Raw genomic sequence first — 22,197 nt, forward strand, 5'->3', positions numbered from 1 at the left:
CCTCTTCCACAATCTCAAGACTGTATGAACCCTGTCATTCCTTCATTTCCAGCTCCTTTTCCCTTACTGGAACCTAGCTGAGGTTTCACAGAAGTGGAAGAGGCAGGTCAGCCCTATGTGCAGTTGCCTCCGTTCTTTCTAATTCAATCTGCTGGCCATTCTGGTTTTCACCATCGATGACAGTCATGGTAAACATTCAAGGGTTTTTTTGCCTCTTCTATAAGCAGTATTTTTTATCTGATGGAAAATATCAAAGGATGAAGAGCAGGAGCAGGCCTTTTTCACAGTGAAAAACGTGCAAGCTCCTCTCTTCTAATCCACGCTCTGCCTGGCCTTAGGACAGTGAACATGACTTCTCCTGCCATGTCTACTGCCACAGTTCTGCTCTGTTCAAAACACCGCTGGCTCTCATCCCAAGCTCAAATCAAGGCACACACATTCCTTGTCCTTTCCCACAAAATATGCTTCTCCTGAACACCTGAGATGGTTGTTGCTAGCCTTCCTGTTGTATCCCTGTTCCTCTACCCCAAAAGTCCTGCCAAAGTAACTGGTCACACAAATGCAGGCTCCAGAAGGAGCAGGACTGCTGCTGGTGCTCTTCTCTTGCAGGAAGCTTCTCCAAACCACCTCAGTGGTCAGTGTCAAGACATTGTCAAGTGTTTATTGGTTTGCTTTGGTCCTGTGTGGATCTAGAGTTGGACTTGATGATCCTTATGGGCTCCTCCCAACTTGAATATTCCATGATTCTGTGTTTTTTTTCCTCAGACTACTAGGTAACTGAAGTTTGATGGAGTGTGTTTCGATTTACATGCCATCGGTTTCAGATCGCAAAAATGAAAACTGCATAAAAGCAGTCCTATAATCCTGAATCTAGGTGAGCAGACTTTACAGCAATTCATCTGTATGTCTGACACCATTAAAACTAAGGTGTGCATATAGATATCAGCTGCTATGTATGTCTGGCTAAATGCTGAAGACGTAAAGTGGGCACACTTGGTTTAACTGAATAGAGCCCTTCCTTCTTTGGCATCGGAAGAGGCTGCGCAGGGAAGTGGTGGACTCACCGTCCTGGAGGTGTTTAAGGAAAGGGAAGATATAGCACTTAGGGATATGGCTTATTGGGCAGTACTCATGGTAGGTGCATGGTTGGACTAGATGATCTTAGAGCTAGTCTCTTCCAACCTTCATGATTCTATGATTCTTTTTTGGTTTTTGAGGGACACTTTCAAAGCCCGTGCCACTCTGTATTTAATGGAGTGGTAACTATTAAGTGTATCAGAAGTTTAGAATACCACAAAAACTTTTTGAAATTCTGTCACAACCCTAAAACAATATTTTTCTTTGGTATCACATAAACAAAACACCACACTGCTATCTCTGTGAAACAGAGGCGGTGTTGCTTGCAAAATATAATTGCGAGATATTTGGCAGAACTCGCAACTGTAAACTGATTCTATCATTATGTCTGTAGTACATTACCAATAGCTGAATGACCCTGGGAACAAGAAAAAAGTGGTTCTCAAGTTCTTCTAGCGTGATATAATGCACATATTTGCAGAGTTCATCCAAATAAATTATATGCTAGATGGTACTTTGAAAAAAGAAAAAGGATTTTCATGGTTTTACTTTAACTGAAATATTGTATACTTGAGATGACATACTTGAGATGACCACAGGATTTCCAATAATTGTCAGTCTGTGTTCTGAAGTCTACAATCCAGTATTTATCAGGATTAAATGGTGAATGTATTTACATTACACTGGTACTTATGCCTCAGCAATTTCTGATTTCCATTTAGCCCTGGGTAACTCAAAATCCACAAATAATTATATATTTTTAATACAGACACGTTCAGATTCCTTGGCCATACATTTCAAAAGACTGTTAGATTCCAGCATTCACATTTTGTATAGGAAGTAACTGTAATTTCAAAGTTGTCAAGTATTTGACAGTTTTCAGTCAAATTTATAGCAGTTGGCAGATGCTGAAGACTTTTGAAAATAGGATTCTTTCCATGTAGACCTGGAAGACTCTTTTCAGCAATTCTCTCAATTGTTTTTAATTGGACTGAAGTGAATGCTAGATTTCTCCACAGGATGAGCTAAGCTCCCACTTTTTGAAACAGCTGGGATTTTTTTAATTTAAATTACACAGTTATACTTTTTTTCTCCCCAAGAGCCAGTTCCTATGAGAAGCTGAATCAGAACCATAGCTGGAACACCTCATTTGTATTTGGTACTGTGTAGTGCTGACAATCTAGCTGCTAAGCTTAGGTCCCCACTGGCTACATTTTGCCAGAATAGCTTGTGTCAGTGCCACTTGTTATTTTATATTATTTGCTCAGTGCCTACCTGCAGGCTATATAGGTATAGCACAAAATGTCAGTCCTTCCCCTATAAAAAAACTTTAATATGAAAAAAAAAAAACAGAACTCACAAACTAATGTCCTCCTACATTAGCAGTATACGCTACTGTTGGCTCTTTCATTTGACTTAATCCAAACTACAAATAAACAAGCTAAATGCTCTATATGGACAGGTCACACCATTTGTTATGCTCGTTAACTACAACTGCAAGGCTTGATTTTGCTGACCAAATTCAACCTCAGTTTATGCACCATTTTCTGAAGGTGTTCAGGAGCCTAAGCTACAGAAGCTGTAAGAGGAAAGACCTGTGTACCAGGAGATGATAACCTAGCTTTGCAGCCTATCAGCTTTGATACTGAACCAGATTCCTCAAGAACATCACACTGAAGGCTTACACCCCCAGAAATCCTATTACAAAGGGCAGCAATTCGAAGATCACCTCTTCTGAGGTTTGCAAGACTGTCACATTTAGCACAGCACTTAACTCTGTCCAACCCACAGCTTAACATTTGCAAACTTCAGAGAGATATGTGGGGAAAGAAAGAAAATCTCTATTTCTTCTGAGTAGGGGGTGGGTGGATTATCTGTTTTAAATGAGTATTTAATTAACTGAAAGAAATCAAGTACCTGTTGGGTGAGGTAGAGTGCATTCCCATGTGCAGGAGGAAAACCCTGAGAGATGAAGTTGCATTTTCTTACATCTTGGTTTTCTCCAGAAGGAAAGCTGGGTGCAGACTTAGGGCATTCAGCATCTTCCCAGGTTGTCCAGAGTAAAGCTGAAGGGTTAATGAAGAAAGTACCTTTAGATAGATATTAATTGAACCTTCTCTATACCCAGTACAAATGAGCTTGATTTTAATTGAAGTCTGTAGGTAGTAATAAAACATGAAGATCCATATTATGCTTATTCTTTGTCAAGCCACTTGGCCAAAAAGTTCAACATACTGGGAAAAGAAAAAAAAAAAAATGAATGAAAAACCTCAACTTTGTGAGAAATTGTTTTAAATCCCCATGAAACCAGGCTTAATTTACTGGTTTGAGTCATATTTCTTAACTGATAGACTCTTTTTATCTTAGTGGTTTCCACAGTTCTGTGCATGGCTGCCATCTCCATTTAATGACCTAGAATTATGTCTAATTGATGTCCTTCAGCTCTCCTTTCCCACACCATGGGGGGCAAGGAATTTTTCTCATGATAGTAGTGTACCAGCCTTTAATTTTTGGATATTCATATTTTCACTCATCTCCTATCCTTTTCTGCCCTGACCTGAAGCCCCTTCAGTCTGTCCCATAGAATGGAGCAGGGTGACTTGTCGCAACTTGCATTCAGAAAACGGCTACCCAAAGGATGCAGTTCCCACAGACTGTTTGGACATTTGCAAAGCAGATGCCATGTTAACACGGTGTTTAGGACCCCTCCTCAAATCAGTAATGAGCCAGGGAGACTCCCTAGGCACAGGAGGACTTATTGTGAATGTTTGAAATAGGTGCACCATGCCCTAAAAGTATTCTTTTTCCCTATTAACTTATATACAGTGGTGATAGCAAACAATTTCAACATCAAGCACATGTAACTAAAGACATGTAAAGCAAAGGGAGATTAACCACATTCGTGATGTTTACACCAAAAGAGTCGTGAGACTTTAAGATATGATAAAATGAAGTATCAGGGCCAGAGTGGGCAGGGAGTGGGAAGGGGAAGGAGAAAAGACAGCACACCTGGCCTATCATGCAGCTCAGACATAGGAAATTAAGGAGCAAGAAGAAAATGAGCGTGTGTGTGTATGTGTCAGAACATCCTTTGCTTGCCTGATTAGTCTATGTCTCAGTAAGTACTTCAGACAACTTCCTGCATTTCTAAGCTGAAGCACTGTCTCTGCACCTCCTTTTCTGCCTCAGTATAATCCTATAGTTATGCTTTTTCAAACCAGAAGCATATGGAACATACAGTAAGCTCCATTTCTCCAGCAGCAGAATATCCAGCAGCTCCCATTTTGGCACCATTTAAAAAAGGGGAAAAAAAAGTAGAAAGTGCTATTTCTGTTTTGGCATCTTGAGCTGCCAAATTTAGTTGCTATGTGAGAATCGAAGGCACTTGGCAATCAGAGCCTTTTTCCTTTGACACTGGTCACGGCTTGAACAACCGGAATGGGTGAAGGTGCTTTTTAACTCGACAGCTGCCAACCCTTCGGGGCTGCTCAAGTCGTACCCCCTACCGTCCCGTCTGCCTGCACGCGCTTTCCCTCGGATACAGGCAACGCGGAAGCAAACAGCGAGTTGTGTTCGCGGTATCAACTGCAGCACAAAACATCACCGAACTCCACCTCCGTCTGTCTCAAGAACCACTTAAGCTAGACGAGAATGAAAGCACGCGGTGTGGGGGGAGTGGTCCCAAGATGGGAGCCGCCTCTCAGTTCCCCCTCCCCAAGATGGCGGCGGGGATGCTGAGGCGCCGCTCCCCACGGCGGCCCCACGGGCCACGCGCCACGTCACTTCCCGCCTTCCGCGCCCGCTTCTAACGGCCACCCCCCAGCAGCCCATGGCGGCAGCAGCCGGGGGGGCGGGCGGAGGCGGTTCGGCGGCGCTGGGCGACAGCGGGGCCATCGACTACTCGGTGCACGAGGCCTGGAACGAAGCCACCAACGTGTACCTGCTGGTGGTGCTGGCCAGCCTCGCCCTGCTCGTCTATACGCGGCGGTAAGGGGGTGAGAGGGAAGGGAAAGGAAAGGAAGGGAAGGGGCAGCCATGGTCACCCCACGCGTGACCGTGCTGCCGTGCCCCCGCAGGAACAAGAGGAGGATCCTGCGCATCTTCACTCTGCCCCCTGCTGCCGAGGCGCCGCCCGAGCCCAACTTCTACAACAGCATGAAGAAGATCCGCTTGCGGCAACAGCTGGAGATGTACTCCATCGGTAAGGGCGGCTCAGCCCGGCCCCGAGGGGGCTCCTGCGTGGGGCAACCCTGTAGGGCTGTCAGGTGGGGCCTGGCCCTGTGTGCTGGGGTTCCGCAGGAGCCCAGGGCGCTGCTCTGTGGCCTAAGGACAGCGTGAGGGAATTGCTGTCAGTGTGCAGTTGTCAAAAAGTGGATGCAGGTTCAGACTGCAGAGGACTGCCTGTGGAGTCATGAGTAATTCCACTTCTCAAGCTGAAAATAAATGAGAATTTTACTATATCACTAAGTGTTGCCACTCCTGTCTGAATGCTGAGTATCAGGATTGAGATGGGAGAGAGGCTTATGGCTCTGATATTCTGCATTCCCAGCTTGGCAAAACGCCTGCATTTGCCTCACGCTTACCATGTAAGCACCAGAAGATGGGTAAGGAAAACATAGTGAGCCGAAACCACCTTGTAAACTTCAAGGTTGTCAAACAAGGCCACCGCATTGTATGCAACAAAATGGTCATACTACCTATAGAGGAATGCCAGCTGGCATTTGTTGTGTGTTGCACTGTGCACAATGCTTTGATCTTCCTTTGTCTTGCTAACCAGGTTGCTTTTGAAGTAAATGTCATTGTTAGTACGTGGCTCCTGTGCTGCAGAGACCAGTGGAGAGTTACTGGGTGACTAACAAGTTGTTCAGAATAGTACTTCTGAAGCCACAGTCTTTAATTGAATATTTTTTTTTTAACAAAGGTATCTGAATGGAATGGTATTTCTTTGCCATCTATGCACTGATGTGTTGGTGTGACGCTGCTGCTCAGACCTTCCAAGGCCACATGCTAAAGGACAAATTCTGTATGGTGACTGAGACTTGTCATGCAGCTGAACTATGAAACAACATTCTATAATCTCAGATCTCTCTTGCTTGAATCATATTTACATACTTACATAGATGCACATGCACATACGTGTATATATAAATATATATGTTGGTATTGTAATTTGTGTTGATCAGTGTTTCTTTTTTTTTCCAGCAAGAAAATATGAGCAGCAGCAGCCACCAAAACAGACTGAAAGCGTACAGCTGTCAGTGGAGTAAAGCCTGCAGCTGTAGGAACTCAGGACTTATTTCCAGAGCTGACAGTGCCAGTTGGTGTGGAGCTATTTTCAATGCCTCTTAATCGATGCAAGGGGGAGAAGAAAGGGGTGGAGTGTTCAAAGCTCTGTTCTTGGTAGCTTTTCTCTGAGCCTCATGAAGTAAATGGAATGCCTTCTGAATGAGAGTACCCAGCACAGGACAGAGCTGCTCAGAGAAGCTTCTGAAGGCAGAGAGGTGCAGTCCTGTGTGCACCTTGGAAATCAGTTCCACAAATGGTACTGTAAAGGAAGTAAGGCAGTACCGGACTGCCAGGAATTTGCCTGGTTCCTCAGCCAAGCAGTGCTGAAATTCCTTAATGCATTCAGTAAATGTGGGTGAGGATGCTGGCCTCTCTGCCCAGTGTGGGCGGGCGGCTGAGAGCCATGGCCGTAGCACTGGCTGCAGTGCAGGAACATTGTGGTCTCCGTGTCAGTTTGTACACACTGCTGTGAGCCTTTCCTGGAGAAGCTCAGAAGTACACAGTGAGCTGCGGGTTCAAGTGCTGCTTATAACAAGTGCTGTAACGCTATAGCAACAGGAGCTAGCTACATTTGTCAACTGGTTTAAAGAGCAGATTGTCTGTAAATATTTGTGTAAACAGAACCAGTACCAAAAAGCACGGTTCAGCCCGAAGAGGCCTCACGCCCTTTTTTTTTTTTTTTTTTAGTTCCCCACTGTAGATCATTAGATTGGTTAATTTAAAGAATACTTCAGAAATGACTTTAATAAAGGCATCTAACCATGAGTAATACTTGAGGACGTATCTGCGCGAATTCGTGGCACTGCAGCATTTGGGTAGACTGACGGCTCGGAACGCGCCCAAAGACAGGTATACTTCTGCGGCTGCGGGTATCGCCTCCGCGCTAGGGGTCCGCGCTGCAGCGCTGCCCGAGCCTCAGCTCCCCCTCCCCGCCGGAAGTGGCGCCCCCTCCGCATCGATCTCACTTCCTGCCGCTGCTTCCGCCTCCGGGCCGCGCCGGCTGCTGTTGGTGCCGCCGCTGTTGCTGCTGCCGCTGCCGCTCGCGGGGTGCCCGACGGGCGGTGAGTGGGGTCACGGCGGGGCACGCGAGTGGGGCCGCCCCGCCCTCGCCCCTCCCATCGCTGCCAGGGGAGGGGGCCGCCTCGGCGGCGGCGGCGGCGCACGCGGCGGGCGATTGTGAGGCGGGAAGGAGCCGCCTAAGGAGAAAGCGCGGGCTGAGGCAGGGAGGGAGGGAGGGATGGATGGATGGTTGGGCCGCCGGGCGCGCTGCCCCGAGCCCCAGCCTACCTGGGATGCTGCGGCGGCGGGAGCGTGGGGCGGAGCTCTCCTCGTGGGCGTATTCCGGCATTGCTGCTGCCCTCGGCTGCGCCCGGCGCGTCAGTAAAGCAGCGGGTCAGAGTGAGCCGTTCTTTCCAGTTCACCGAACCCCGAACTAAAGTCTGCCTGTCTGTAGCGAATTGTTTTACGATTTTCCACTCAGCTGAGCTGGATGCGCCGTGGAGTGCTTGGAAAGGCAGGGCAGCTTGCAGGGCTCTGCAGCACGCGCGGAGCTCAGGTAGCGACGCAGGTATCTCACCAGCTTACTCAGTGAGATGAGAAAAAAAGTTTGAGGTGCAGGAAATGCAGACGCCGTAGCACTTGTTATGGGCATTGTAGGAACGTTGCTCGAACCCTGAGCAAAAGGCGGTAGTGCTTGATTTTCCTGACACAAATGCATCTACTGGCGTTTTATACAGCAAAGCCGAACACTATTCTGTTGGTGGTCTCATATCTCAGCCTATAGTACAAGTGCCTGGGACAGAAGGTGCAGCCAGGGGAGAACTTTTCGTATGTTACCATTGAGATTTCTGCGGTGATTTTTACCAGTTAATTCACAGTATTGCATATGGAAATAAGTGTTTTCTTTAACTGGCAATAAAGAAATCAGTCCCTGAAAGCAAAGGACAATAGATCTTTTCTCTGTGCCCATTTACAGCAGTCAGGCTAGTAGGCATACACAGGAACCTATTCTTATGCTGCATTTTTAGGAATCTTGGTCGGGGAAAGCTTGTGACCTTTAAAAAAAACTGTTCCAAAGTTATCTTTAGCCATGTTCATTCTCAAGAATGCTGTACAGAGGCAAATCTTTCTAGCTTACCCAATACTCTTTAAAAAACAGTTGCAGTATGTAGATTCAGTAGTGTCCGATTGCACAAAGCATGGGAGGGAAGGCTTTCAGATCAGTTAAAACTTTGCGTCTGTACAGTAGCTTAAAAAAGCATTAGCGGGTTGCTACCATATCCTACCCTGCGAGGGGAGGGAGGAGTGACCAGATTTACAACACCCCCCCAGTTGGTCTAAGGTGAAATGACATTAAGATCCAAACACAATCATCAATTTTACTACATAATCTTAAAAGTATTAGCACTCATAGAGTTCTGACTAAGTTTTGTGGCCTTGCATTATTTAACAACTTAAAGATTAAAAAAAGAAAAAAGAGAGATACAGAGAGAGGGGAGGGGGCAAAGAGAGAGAGAGAGAGAGAGAGAGAGGCAAATAGGGAAAGAGGTCACTGGCCTGGGTTCTAATGTTGGTCCAGGCAATGGGGTTTCTCATTCTGTGGGAGCGCTTCTTCAGAAGTCACAAATTCCAAAGTCTCCCCCCCCCAGAGCTCCTCTTGGGCATCCTTTTATACCCATTAGATGTGTGGGGTTTGCCATCAACAGCTCCACTCGAGCAGAGGAGTTTTGGACTGAGCGAGGCCATCCTATCTCCACAGAGCTCCCTGCTCCGACTGCGTTTTCAGCTGTTAGCCTGCTGTCATGGCAATGGTCTTATCTCTTGAGTCTTTGGGGCAACTCCAGGCATGCCGCAGATAAAGCATAACTTGGATGTTCTTAAGAATCTGACCGCTCTGTTCCCCCCGTGGAAGCTGCTGACAGTCAGATTTCTGCAAAGGCAGTCTTGAAGTGGCATTACAACCACGACTCTGTAATTTTATGTGAAAATTACAATCTTCTGTTAAGTGGTGGGAAAGTCATTGCAGCACTCCTCACTAAAATGTGTCTGGTTAGGTTTTGCACATAGTATTGGACAGAACTTTTCCAATGGAGTTTGATAAATCCAATGTCAAGGCTCGAGAAAATCTTAAATTTATATAAATGATGAACGCAGCTGTGTTTAAGGCTGAAGATACTGCAGGCTCTGCGACCTGCAGTCAAAATACCTTTTGCTATGCCACAAGCATTTTGAGTTTCAGTCTGCACCATGTTTTGTGCCCAGCTGGTATGAACTGGCATGTGCCAGCCAGGACCAGATGGGAGCACAGCCCATAGCAGCTGCTGCGTAACTCGTGGTGCTAGTAGTTAGAAATTTCAGCAGTATGGTGCTCAGGTGCTGCTAAGCTCTAAAATGTCCGTTCCAAAACTGCCTGATGGGTTTCTATGCTGAGGGGGAACCCTGATCTGTAGCACTGACAGAAGCTGTGAAGGCAGGAGGAGATCCCAGTCCCTTCATACGAGTACGGCTTTAGGGAAGTTTCTTCAGTGCAGGGTAATTGATTAAGAATATTCAAATCTATGATGAATCTTTTCATAATGTGTGTTTTGCATATATGATTAAGCAGCATTGGCCAAAAGCCTGGTGACAGCACAGGGCTCTGGAATGCTTCCCTGTTGCCTGGGTAGTTTATTCATGCTAGCTTACTTCCGTGAGTATAATCGCTCCTTTTAAAGTCTTCCTGAACTCAGGAGTGTTGCTACTATTGGGCAACCTGAAATTATACACGCCGCAGAGAGAAAGGTGGGTATGTCATCACTCAGCCTCTCCTGAGGAATTGAAGAGATTTTGCCCCAGCCCTGATTTCTGCATAAAAGAAGTTCAGAATTGTCGCTATGTGCCGTCTTCAGCAGGGAAGGAGCATCATGTTGAACATGTCATTAATGCTGTGATGCCTCTGGATTGTTATGCCTGAAGAGCAGCAGTGCTTGGAGGAGGCTTGCTGACAGCATGCACTCCTCAATGACAGGTGCTTACACTCAGAATTGGAAGCCATGATCAAAAGGCATTGCCTTTTTCCTCCAAACACCTCAGCCATGGCTTAGTCACAGTGAGGATCCTGGGTGATGTAACCTAGTTTATTAACGCAGCTGGGCAAACAAAAAGGCAGCACCTGATCTTGTCCTTGAGACAGGGCTGCCACTGAAGGACAGAAGGTTTCTGTGCCACAGAGCATGAGAGTGAAGGTAAGATCCTTTCCTTTGCAGCCTCATTTCTGTTGTTGTATAAGAGTTATGGGACAATGAGCAAGCTTCTTGTACCTTAACAAGTTCCATCTGACATCAGTCGCAGCAAGGGCAGTGGGTCTCCCATCAGACGAGGAGTCTGGTACTGAATATGACAGAGACACTGATGGCAGAACACCTCAAAAGTGTTGCAAATGTCCAGTGAGAAATCTGGAAATCGTGGCTGCTTTTTGTACAGAAGAAGATGAGAAGAGAGAAAAAAACAATTGTGCTAAGAGCAAAAGGCTTATTTGACTAATTTTTTTTTTTATTATTATTATTTTTTAACTGTAAAAGCCAAAAAGACATCAGTAAAATGCATCAGAGCTCTGCTGTCTCCATGAGTTCTGTTTACAAAGACAGGGCAAATAGCCTTTTCTCCTTTAGAATGGAAGCTCTTTGCCTGATTTTTGCAAGGAACGTCTAAGCTTTGGGTGTTACTTTAATAAAAATAATTCCTGATCTTTTAATGGAATTGCTTAAACTCTGGGTGTTACTTTAATAAAAATAACTCCAAACTCCAAGATTAACAGAATTGTTAAAAAGAGTTAGTTCTCAATAAGAAAAAAAAAACAATCTGAATTTGGAATTTCTGAACCAAGCCCTTGAAAGCAATTTGTGGCAAAACTGCAGGGGAACTAAAAAAAAAAACAAACAAAACCTCATTTATATAAAATAACTATATGTCTTTATTCTTTGTTATAGCTATACTACTTTGTAATGTGGTTATCCCCTTGTGGAGCCCTAGATATGGGGTGTTTTAGGAGGACTGGGTTTAATTTTAGTCTAATGGTAACATGAATTAGAAGTCCTCAAGGGGGCTGCTCAATTTAGGGATTTGCAGAAACTGGAGTCAGAGAAAATACTGTTCAGTTGTACGTATCAATAAAAACTTAGCTACCAAATCCACGAAGGAATAGTTCCCTTCAGTTTCCATCAGACTATTGGACTTCCATGCGCTGTACGTATGTCCTACAATATGTAAAAGGCACACGTGGATACATAGCTTGCCACAGAGAGAGACCACAGTTTGGCCGAGATTATAGAAATATTTGTCTTTATTATAGCAGAAGAGAAAGTATTTTGAAAAGACCTGGCCAGCAGGAGGGCTGTATCACTTTCCAAAATATCCTCCGGCTCATCCTGAGAACAGAGCTGGTAACATGCTCTTGACTGACGGCGTAGGGTGTGAAGCATAAATTCCTGAGCAGGAAAGATGTATGTTGGTGTGCAATGGGAGACTCCATGTGATCTCGTTATTTATGGCACTTCTCTCAGATGTCTTTTCTGTGAACAGAGCAGCTGCTGTCAACTTAACCTGGCACAGAGTACTGGGTACGTTTGAGCTCCTCTATTTTACCATTGCTCAGGTCATGCTGTGCGCCCGTGGGCAGTGTCAGAAACAGATTGTGTGACACTGGTTGTAAAAACAGTACATTTTGAGGAGCCCTTCTACTGACTGATGGAATTTCGGAAGGAAAAAAAGTGAGACCGTTCTCTTCTATAGCTTCGGCTGGTGGATGTCAGGCAGCGGTAGCGTCAGGCATCCCATTTCCTTATACTGCAGTATCAAAGAAAAGGTGGGCAGGAGGATGCCTTGCTTTTTCTTTGCACGGAGAAAGCTGGGAGGATGAAGGCAGTGGCCCAGGTTTTTCCAGTCTCATCTTTTTCCTTTGTGACCGTCTCATTAAATGACTGCAGCCATTGTTTGTAGGAACTTTCCCTCCCCATTGTATTGCATTTGGTATGTGACAGCACCATTGCTAAACAGATCCAAATCTACAGTCAGATAAGGCTTGGAATTACTCATGTTCTTTGTACAACTAAATAACTGAGTTCACATGATCTGTGAGTGGCCAGCACATTTTTTTTTCTTAGGCAAAGTATGTACTGCTTGTATTACAAATTTATTTAAAGCTATTTTTAACTCAACTGATTGAGTATTCCAGCAGCCAAAAATACCTCTGTTGAGTCCATTAAAAAATTTCCTTACCCAAACTGTGCTTTTGAATGTGACAAATGGAAAGTATCACATCTTTTTCATTTCAAATTCAGTAATGATTCAAAAGCAGTAAAAGTATTGCAGTTAAGGTATCCCAGATTGCTTTTGCCACCGTTGATGAGAGAATTGTTCTCTGTCATTGCCTTCCCTAGGCAGAGGGAAGGCAACTCTGCCCGAGTTAGAAGCCTTGTAGGAGGAGCCTCAAGAAATCAGTTGTGGAAAGTCTGTCTGGATCAAGGTATTCCCTGAGAAAAAGTGGGTGGCATACCCATCCCCAGTTTGCAGGTAAAAATGTGGAAACAGATACAGGCCAACTGGCAAAGGAGGATGTCCCCACAGCCCCCGTATTTCAGAGATCAGGCATTCCCATGGCTCCCGTGAGGGAACGCACTTACCCTACAAAGTCAGAAAACTTCTTATAGTGTCTCCAATGAGAGTTGGGGAGCAGCCAGTGGGCGTATATTAGAAGGCAGATTAGAAAATGATTAGAGGGACCTACTGATAACTTTTACCCTTAGTTCTTTTAAGACTCTGGTCACTTTCTGTTATACACAGAGGCCCAAATGTCTGCTTTAAACGATGATACTGCAGGCCAGAGTGGGACCATCCCCTACAGAAAACAAATATGGGTTACTAATGTGTTTGGATACCTAACCCCTGCCTGAGTGAAATGCTCGTTGCTGAGAGACCCGATCCCCACCAAGACCACTATGAGAAGGCTTCCTATGAATATTCCTTGATGAGATTTATTGAAAGGAAAGCCCTTTTCAGACTCTGCAGAGAGGAAATGAAAGTTCAGGTTTTCGGCAGCCCTGGTAAGGCTTTTGTAGACTCTCCCTTATGTTTCCTCCATCTGGAAACAGAAAGATTCAGTGGGGTTTTAAGAATGAGAGGTAATTCTCTTATAGGTGGCAGATCAACTAAGCCAGATTGTCCTGGGCAGTGGTGTGTTACCAGATCTTTGCCTTCTCTTTTTCCCAGTAACAAGCTGGAGGATAGAGCACAGCCTGGCAGAAATAGTCTTGGGGGTGCTGATGGATGTTGGGCATGAGCCAGCAGTGTGCCCTTACAGCCCAGAAGGCCAACTGTACCTGGTCTGCATCCAAAGAAGCATGGTCAGCAGGTCAGGGAGGTGATCCTGCCCCTCTACTCTGCACTGGTGAGACCTCATCTGAGTACTGCGTGCAGATGTGGAGTCCTCAGTACAGGAGAGACACGGGCCTGATGGAGCGCGTCCAGAGGAGGGCCACAGAAATGATCCAAGGGATGGAACACCTATCCTACGAGACCAGGCTGAGAGAGCTTGGTCTGTTCAGACTAGAGAAGAGAAGTTTCTGGAGAGATCTGAGAGCAGCCTTTCAGTATCTATAGGGGGGCTGTAAGAAGGAAGGAGATAGACCCTTTAGCAGGGTCTGTTGTGATAGGACGAGGGGAAATGGTCTCAAATGAAAAGAGATTTAGATTGGATATGAGGAGGGTGGTTTTTTGCAATAAGGGTAGTGAAGCACTGGAACAGCTTGCCCAGAGAGAGATGGTGGATGCCCCATCCATGGAGACATTCAAGGCCAGGCTGGACCAAGCTCTGAGCAGCTGATCTAGCTGTAGGTATCCGTGTTCATTGCATTGGACTAGGTGACCTTCAGAGGTCCCTTCTGACTCAAACGATACTTTGATTCTAACTTAAAGTGGGGGAGGAGGGAGAGAATAAGAGTAGCTCCCCCTTCCCCCCTTCTGTGTGAACCTGAGACTACCAGACTGTCTCTCTTTTGACACATGACGGTAGTATAATTCCCCTGAGTTTTAAGTAAATTTGCTATTTATTTGAATCCCTCAAGTAATTGTCATTACTTCTAGTTACTACACAGGGAATTAAAAGGATAACCTCACCCTGGCCCACAGAGTGGGACAGAACATAAGGCAGTGCTCTGGAACTTGTGGCTTGGACCACAGTGTAAGTGGCTTGCCTGAGAGAGCACTGTGCAGATACTTGGTTCAGTCTTTACAGATGTATTGTAGAACAGGAAAACATTCATGAGCTCTGGAAAGAAATATTAAGATCATTGTTCTGGAGCAGAGTCTCTAATGCTGCAATGTAGCCGTTAAACATCATGGGGAGGTCATTGAGGAGCATATGCTGATTGGAGTCAACAAAATCACAGGTCTCACATATGGTAGAACCAAATAGAGGCAAAAGCTGCATGGGATTGTATTATTCAGTGAGCTGACAGTTGGCAAAGTGATGCCCTAGCAATTGTGTTAGCACTATTTTCTTCATTAAAGAGCTCCATCTGTTTATGGACCTTGCATTAAGGCTGGGGCAGGAGTTGTCTCTTGACTAGTTCCATGCCTGAAGATCTTGCTAAAAAGGATGAAATGTTGTAATTTTCTTTTTGCTTGAGGCCAAGAAGTATTCACTTGACATAATTCATCAGTTCTAAGCCCATAATCAAAGCACATGTGGTAAAACAGTGCTAGTTACATGGTGTTTCTCACAGATGCTGTAACAATTCTTTGATCTCTTTGAAGGGCAGTGAGGTATTCCAGTGAGATATCATCCAGACTTGCTCCTTCTCTCCTAAGGATTTAGGGGTTACAATCCTTTGGCCTGGAGTGCGAAGTTTTAGCTTCAGGAGCTGCAAGAGGAAGACTGTGTTTCTGGGGAATAGAGAGTATCCAGAACCCTCAAGGTTGTTTTATTGTTCTCCCTTCCCTGTCTGCTGCTTCTGTATGTAATTCTATTCTTTTATTTTTATTTTTTGTCACCAAACTTCTGTTGAATTAAGGTGTGGCTTTATACCCTTGATGCCTTCTGCAAGTGTTGTGCTAGAAATGGCAGTGACCAATTGCACTGGAGCATTAGGTGCAGCTGAAATTTTGATGAGTACGTCATCAGCTCATCTGTAAGCAACAGCAAAGGGTGAAGTTTCTGCACACAGGAACCCGTGGCCCACAGGGACACTGTTCAAGAGCACAGTGGGCTGGGCTGAGCTCAGCTGGACACCATTCTTTTTTCAGGCATGGAGATGGGAGGGGAACTCTTTGCTCGTAGGGAGAGGTTCCTGTATGACCTTGAAAAGCCGAGCATGTTGTGCTGCTTCTTTGTTCTTTTAGAAGTAAAGTTCTCAGAATCTCGAAGGAGTTTGAAGAAAGTGGTACCAGGCAAAGCAGTTTGCTTCTAAGGGTGATAGGACTTAAGTGGAAAAGATCAGAAAAGCGAGTTTGTAACATTTGGAATTGGGTAGGGGCTGGTGAAATTTTGATGGAGCTGCCAACTTCCAGCAGATCCCAGAAACTCTGGTTGTAGAAATATTGCTGGCTAACTAATAAAGTTGCTAAATTATGGCTTTAAAGGCCCTCAGATCATGTTTCTGCTCTACCAGAAAGCAGTGTGGCATGGGAGCTTATGGTGCAAGCCAGCTGGAGCCAAAGGAAGGGGAAGAGGTGGTTAATAGTTCCCACAGTGCAAGAACAAAGGGATGTTAAATGAAATAGAAAATAAGTACATTTGAAACCTCATATAATTATGCCACATGATATTACTGAGGCCAAAAGTTTAGTCAGATTCCAAGCAGACCTGGACGTTTATATATATATAATGATAATATCCAGAGTCGCAGTAAATAGGATTAAAAATAAATTAGGGATATAAACCTTCATACTAATTGATGAGGTCAGGAAGGAATTTCCCCTTTGGGTGAATCATGTCATTGTTCACTCTGCAAACTGCTCCACCTTCTGAAGCATCTGGTCCCGATCAGGGTAGGCAGAACTCTCAGGCAGATGGACCAGAAATCTGACCTGTCGTGGCAGTTTGCAGCGCACCCACCCTGGGCAGGATTCTCTTGGAAAGGATTGAGAGGCTTTTTTTTTTTTTTTAAGGGATTCCTTGGGTCATCTGTACTGCAGTGTGCATCTGCTTTCCTTGGTGAAAGGTGACAACTATTGACCAAATGTCTTTATGAAAGTGAGAGCACTGTCTGCTAACACGTCTGCTGCTCTGTGAGCAGCTCAGCTAATGAGGTGAGTTTCCTGCAGCTTCCCAGTTTTGGTAGCACTGCAGTAGCTGAAGCACATTTCTTTCCACTACCAGCAGAATGGTGTCTGAGCGACCAAGCACCATGTTGTGCTTTGTGAGTGTTTTAAGGAAAACGCGGTGTCTGCCCATGTTTGTGAAGGAGCTCATCGCTTGGGGGCTGCATCGCTTGGTTACTCTGCAAGTCTGTTGTTGCAGGGAGCACCTGTGAAATCTCTGTCCTTTTCCATCAGACGGGGTTGCAGTGCCCATGTCTGTGCATTAGACAGTCGGCACGGTTATGTAAGTGCTGTTTCCTGGGGAAATGAGGGAAAACACCAGTCCTGCAAGCAAGTTGTGGAATGTTTTTCCCCTCAAAGAAATCAAGTATGCGAACAGTTACACTGCATCTTTGAGGCACATATGACTTTAAAGCAAGTGCTGTTTAATCTGAAGATTTTCCCAAGGGGAAAGCTTCCTTGCCAAAGTATGGTAATTGAGTTAACAGCCCGTGAGGTTTCTGTGTTTTGTTATTGAGCTACAAAATTCTGCTGGTGTTGGCTGCTATGAAGATCAAAGTTAGAAGGTGCAGCCTGCCAGTAAGTTGTCTCTTCAAAAGAAAAATGAAAAATTTTTCAGTTGTTTGAGGCATTCAGATGACAGCTGGCATCAGATCTTTTTGACATCAGGTTCAGCTGCAAATATTCATCTTTTACTGCAGTTCTCTGTGGGAATGCAACAGTGAGGAGTGTGGATGTCTTGTAATCTTTGCTGTGCATATGCTGAATGTAGACATCTGATTAATGAGTGAGGATGTTGTTAATAATTGAATTAATTGTTGCCAGATCACTTCTGGCTCTCACAAATAACATGGAGTTACGATGATTACAAAACAGTGAAATTGCAGTTTCTGTATCTTGCATACAGTGATCATCATGATAAAAGATGGAGGATCACAGTAGTATACAATAATTGGATGGTTATCTGGGCATGTTCTCAGTGTCTTGCTGGGGCTGCCTCTGCTTTTATACCCAGAGCTCCTGAAACTCATGGTAGTTGGATATCCTGAGTTTCTGACCAGCAACCATGACAGTTGAGGCACAGGCTTCGGAACTGTTTGCCTTGTAAGCACTTTTGAAGGAAAGGACTTCTTCAAGAGTTCAGAAATAGGTGAATGTATATTTTTCTTTGACATGTAATTGCTGCAGTGCACATACGCTTCTGCCCAGTTACTTGTCAGCTATCATTCCTACGATATCCAGAGCATTGACAGAGGGTTTCTCTGTCCAAGGCAAAGTTATCTTCTCTACTGTAGTGTGCAAGAGGCAAAGCTAAGCCTTTTGGTGCTGCACAAGGTCCTGTCTCTAAAGCTGTCCCTCCTTGCTAGCTGAAGAGAACCAACTCCACTGTGGCTTTGCAATGCTGATGAAGGGCAGTGCTGTCTTTCCAAGCAAAGTGAGCCAGATGTATGAGGAGCGCTGCTGCCAAGGGCTTTTGTAGAAGAAAGGAAGGTTTCAAACAAGAGGTGGAGTTCTGAACATTTGAGATAGGAACTGTAAGAGGTGGGCACTGCTCTGCCCTTGCTTGGAGGAAATTTGGGTCTCGTGTTTTCTTAAATACAGCCTTAAACATAATGGGCAGGGATAAAATTGGTTTTGTGCTTTTGTCTGATGGAGAGCTGGCTTGCAGGCTCCCTTTGGTGACTCTTCTTCCCTCCTGATCCCCTTGGTCAGCATTTGGTGAGGTCACAAGGCGGGCGGAGGGCTTGGGCGGCTTGCTCTGGCATGAGGTGGCCGTGTTGCCCTGTTGGCCTTGATCATCTCATCCTGCCTTTCTGCTCTTGGCTCTGAGCAGTGCTGTTGGCTCTGGGCCCACCTGGTCCCAAGCTTTAGGTGACTGAAAGCCCACTGAATGAAGTGCCAGGTAACAGCCAGGCAAGTTCCCTCCACCCCACCCCAAAGCTTGGGAATATTGTTCTGGGGACAAATATAAGCTGGAAATAACTGAGGCTTTACTGAGACCTTTGTCATTGTGCTCCACTAGCTGAGAAGTGTGTAAAAAAACCCCAAACATTGAGTGGCTTTAGAAGCAGTTGGGGAAGTAAAGGTTGTGACATCAGTAGTGGGCTATATCGCTACTTCCTTGGGCAAAGACAGCTTCCTGGGTAAAGACAGCTCACACTGTGCTCACTGTGGGTAGGTCAGCAGATGGGTCAGCAGGTATTGGCAAGTGGAGCCGCCTGCTGTAGACGAGTTTGGCAGGCTTGGCATCTGAGGAGGTTTCCCACAGTATGTAAGACTGGCACAGGATTTCTTCTGCTCGTCGTGATAGGAGCAGAGACGTGGATGAGGAGGTGTCACTGGTTACGCCGACAGTGACACTGGGTGCTTACACACCTGATTTGGTGATACTTTAGCAAAAGGAACTTTATTTCCTAAAAGGAACTTGAGTGAAAGTTGTGATTTTATTAAAGACACAGAGGCATATTATTATTCATCTTTCCTTGCTTCATCCCTGTGATGTTTCCTATTTTGCTTCTTGAGATACAGGTGTCATGATGAGGAGCTTCTCAGAAACAGAAGTGGATGATGATGAGTGGAGATGAAGAAATCATACATTTAAGAAGTTGGCTCAAGTTTCCGTTACAGGCATGGAAAGTTTCTGAGACCAAGCCATGCGAGAAGAACATGAGTAAAGAAGAGGGAGATGTAGACCCAGACTTTCTAGAAGGGATTGCAGGATTGAGAGGACGCTGCAGAAACATCACGTAGTTTGCTTGCTTATTCATTCACCTGCACCCCTGGATTGTAATACCTTGCTTGCATATCTGCTTGGAAGTTGAAAAATCCCCTCACATCTGTGTCTTTAATATAATCATGGCTTCAAGCTTGTTTTAGGAAGAGCATAACTTATATCACCGTGGTTTTATCTGTGGATTAGATGGCTGCCACTTTGTACTTTAAATCAATTTCATTTTTCTGTCAAAACATATGTTGAATAGGGAGAAGATGAGACACAGCAGTTACAGAACAGGAGATCGGGGGTCTTGCATTTAATTAACAGCCTTTGCCTTTAAGTGTGACAGGTGCTTAGGTCAAAGCAAAAAAAGACAGTGCTGTCCCTCTGATTTGAGTAACCTCATAATGTATTGTTGTTATGCTATCCATAGACAGATGTTGTAATCAAATATTAATCAGTTCAGTCTATTTGGATGTTGCTCCCAAAAACGTTCCAGATAGATAAGACATTTTGTCAGAGCTGTGGGGTGTTCAGTGCAGATTTCTTACAGCTGAGTTGAGAGAGCTGTTTACAGAGGTAGTTACTTGAACATCTTGGCTGTTACTGGAAGTACCTCCAAGGAAATACTAGCCGAGCTGTTCGGCACGTTGTTGTAAGACCAATCCAATGTTATTAAGATTTTAACATTTATGTATTGAAACTTTTAACATTAAATGTAACTTTCAGTGTTGAGCAGTGCTGCTGGTAGAGGCATCCTTGCTTTTAATGTGAAGTCTTATCTGGCCTTTTATCCTTAATGAGAGGCTACGGTTATTTTTGCACACTGGCTGAATATTTGGCCTTTAAGTGTATGCAGTTACTTACAAGAGTAAAAGCAGTTGCTAAAGGACTGTTTTTCTAATGAAAATAGTTTGAAATCATGTAATTTTAGTTGCTTCAGAATGGATGTGATTAATGTGTTGGAAACAGTTTCACACTGGATATAAAGGGAATGTTTGAGAAACAGTGGCTGAGAATGTATCCAGCTAATTTTACAGCTAACTGTTGTATTGTAACACTGGGTTCTTTTTTCAATCTCATTCCTTAGTAATTTCCGTATAATTGAACTGCTGAATTAAACAGAGATAAAAAAGCTATTTGCACTTCTTTATATTTTAAAATAGGTATTATTGTACTAATTGATAAGTAAATCACAATGACTGTGAGAAAATCCTGGCCCATATTATTACTTTGATAGAAAATTTAATATGGGATAGTATTGTCTGTATAATATTAAAATGTTTTCATGGATTTTTAGCTGCTGAAACTGGAATCAATATACTTCAGTGTCTGTTGCTGCAAACAAACAAGCAAACTTGAACATTTCTCTTTTATTTGTATCACCTCTCACTCTGTGCAGCTGGTGTTTCCCCAGCATTGCTCCTTGCCTGGTGTACGTCCTGTTGGGTCCACCCAAGAGGCACTCAGCCAGGAAGACTTGCTTGGAGGACAGCTGTGCCTCTGAGTTTGTGCAATGAAATTCTCTATGTTTCCTGAGTAAGTCCTTATGAACCCCAGGCAGCATAAAAGCCCAGGATTGGTAGATGAGCTGATGGGACTGCTTGTAATTTTTAAAAATTTTGAAAGCATTTGTCAGCAACTGACAATTATGTTTTAAAGCAGATACGTAACAGCCTTCTGCATACCTGAATTTCACATTAGATTAGTGACACTGTCTTTCAAAATTGAATGTACACAACTGAAAAGTATGGTCTATGTTCTGGATTGCTTTGGAGAATGGAAAATTATTCTTTTTCTCAATTGAGAAATTTTAAAACTTGAAAGGATCATGTTTATTTTAAAACCTTGCTTGATCAGATTTGAAGGAAAAAGAAACTTGCAATATAATTTAAATGTAATTTGTTTAGTACTTATATTACAAGAAGTGATTGAAAGGAGTTCACATCAACAGAATTTTTAAAGAAGACAGAAATTGAATTGCAGGAAGTAATTGGTTAAACATTTGGAGAAAGCGTTGATTGAAATATTAAACCCATTTTGGGAGTAATGTATTCCACAGTTTCAGAGCAACTGCTTTTTTTTCGCATCATTGTGTTCATCAGATCCACTTCAATGCATAGTTAATTCAAAGCTGAGGAACTGACTGACAGTCGTAAGAATGGCATAATTAATTTTCCCTTTTTAATTTCTGTGTAGAACAGATATGAAAGGAAATGCCTTCTGTGACTGCTGGAGATTTCAGTGACTAGAAACAACCAGTTGTTTATTAATGGTAGGTTATTTGTTTAATGATTTTTTTTTTAGTGTTTTTTAATTTTTTTTTTTTCCTTTTTTCCTGATCTTCATTTTGAAGATAACGATGAGTTGTCTTTACACTGAGAGTGACAGAGCTCTGGAGCAGGTTGTCCTGAGAGGTTGTGGAGTCTCTGCTCGGAGATATTCAAGACCAATATGGACACCTACCTGTGTGACCTACTGTAGGGAACCTGCATTAGCAGGGAGAATGGGCTCAATGATCTCTAGAGGTCCCCTGCAAACACGGCCAGTCTCTGATTCTGAGTCATTTTTCCTTATCCATGGAGGAAACAGTAGTCTTTTCCAAGTCCTGCAAGAACTGTTCTCCACACTTGAACCTGTGCTCCAGAGGACCCTCTTCGCTTGATGTTGTCATACCTGGCTGCTGTAGACTTCTTTTTATTTCTTTTTTGCATTCTTTTCTCCTTTGAACAGGGCTGTGCTGAGATGCTTATTCCTCACGTTGGGCAGATTAAGGAAGTCCCTATCCAAGCTGTGGTGGGCACAGCAGAGCCCTAGCGTAG

General features: G+C 44.2%; 1 protein-coding gene and 1 long non-coding RNA gene across 3 annotated transcripts; one reads left to right on the forward strand and one right to left on the reverse strand.

Annotated features, from left to right (window-relative positions):
• The first annotated feature begins 4,762 nt into the window (after positions 1-4,762).
• Positions 4,763-7,128, forward strand: SMIM19 (small integral membrane protein 19). 2 transcript variants are annotated; one of them, XM_085221903.1, is made up of 3 exons: positions 4,763-5,064; positions 5,154-5,278; positions 5,999-6,229. In XM_085221903.1, the coding sequence occupies exons 1-3, from the start codon at positions 4,907-4,909 to the stop codon at positions 6,004-6,006; spliced, it is 291 nt and encodes a 96-aa protein (XP_085078029.1). In that variant the 5' UTR covers positions 4,763-4,906; the 3' UTR covers positions 6,007-6,229. The 2 variants fall into 2 exon arrangements, with proteins under 2 accessions (XP_085078029.1, XP_010707882.2); XM_010709580.3 differs by lacking the exon at positions 5,999-6,229 and adding an exon at positions 6,280-7,128 and having other exon boundaries at positions 4,768-5,064.
• LOC146544418 (uncharacterized) lies at positions 7,077-10,556 on the reverse strand. Its single transcript, XR_014882764.1, has 2 exons — positions 7,651-10,556; positions 7,077-7,559 (listed from the first exon to the last, which is right to left on the reverse strand). It is a non-coding gene; the product is annotated as an uncharacterized LOC146544418 (long non-coding RNA).
• Between the last annotated feature and the right edge of the window lie 11,641 nt (positions 10,557-22,197).

This window comes from Meleagris gallopavo, chromosome 4 (genome assembly GCF_905368555.1).
Source record: "Meleagris gallopavo chromosome 4, MGAL_WU_HG_1.1, whole genome shotgun sequence".
NCBI lineage: Eukaryota > Metazoa > Chordata > Aves > Galliformes > Phasianidae > Meleagris > Meleagris gallopavo.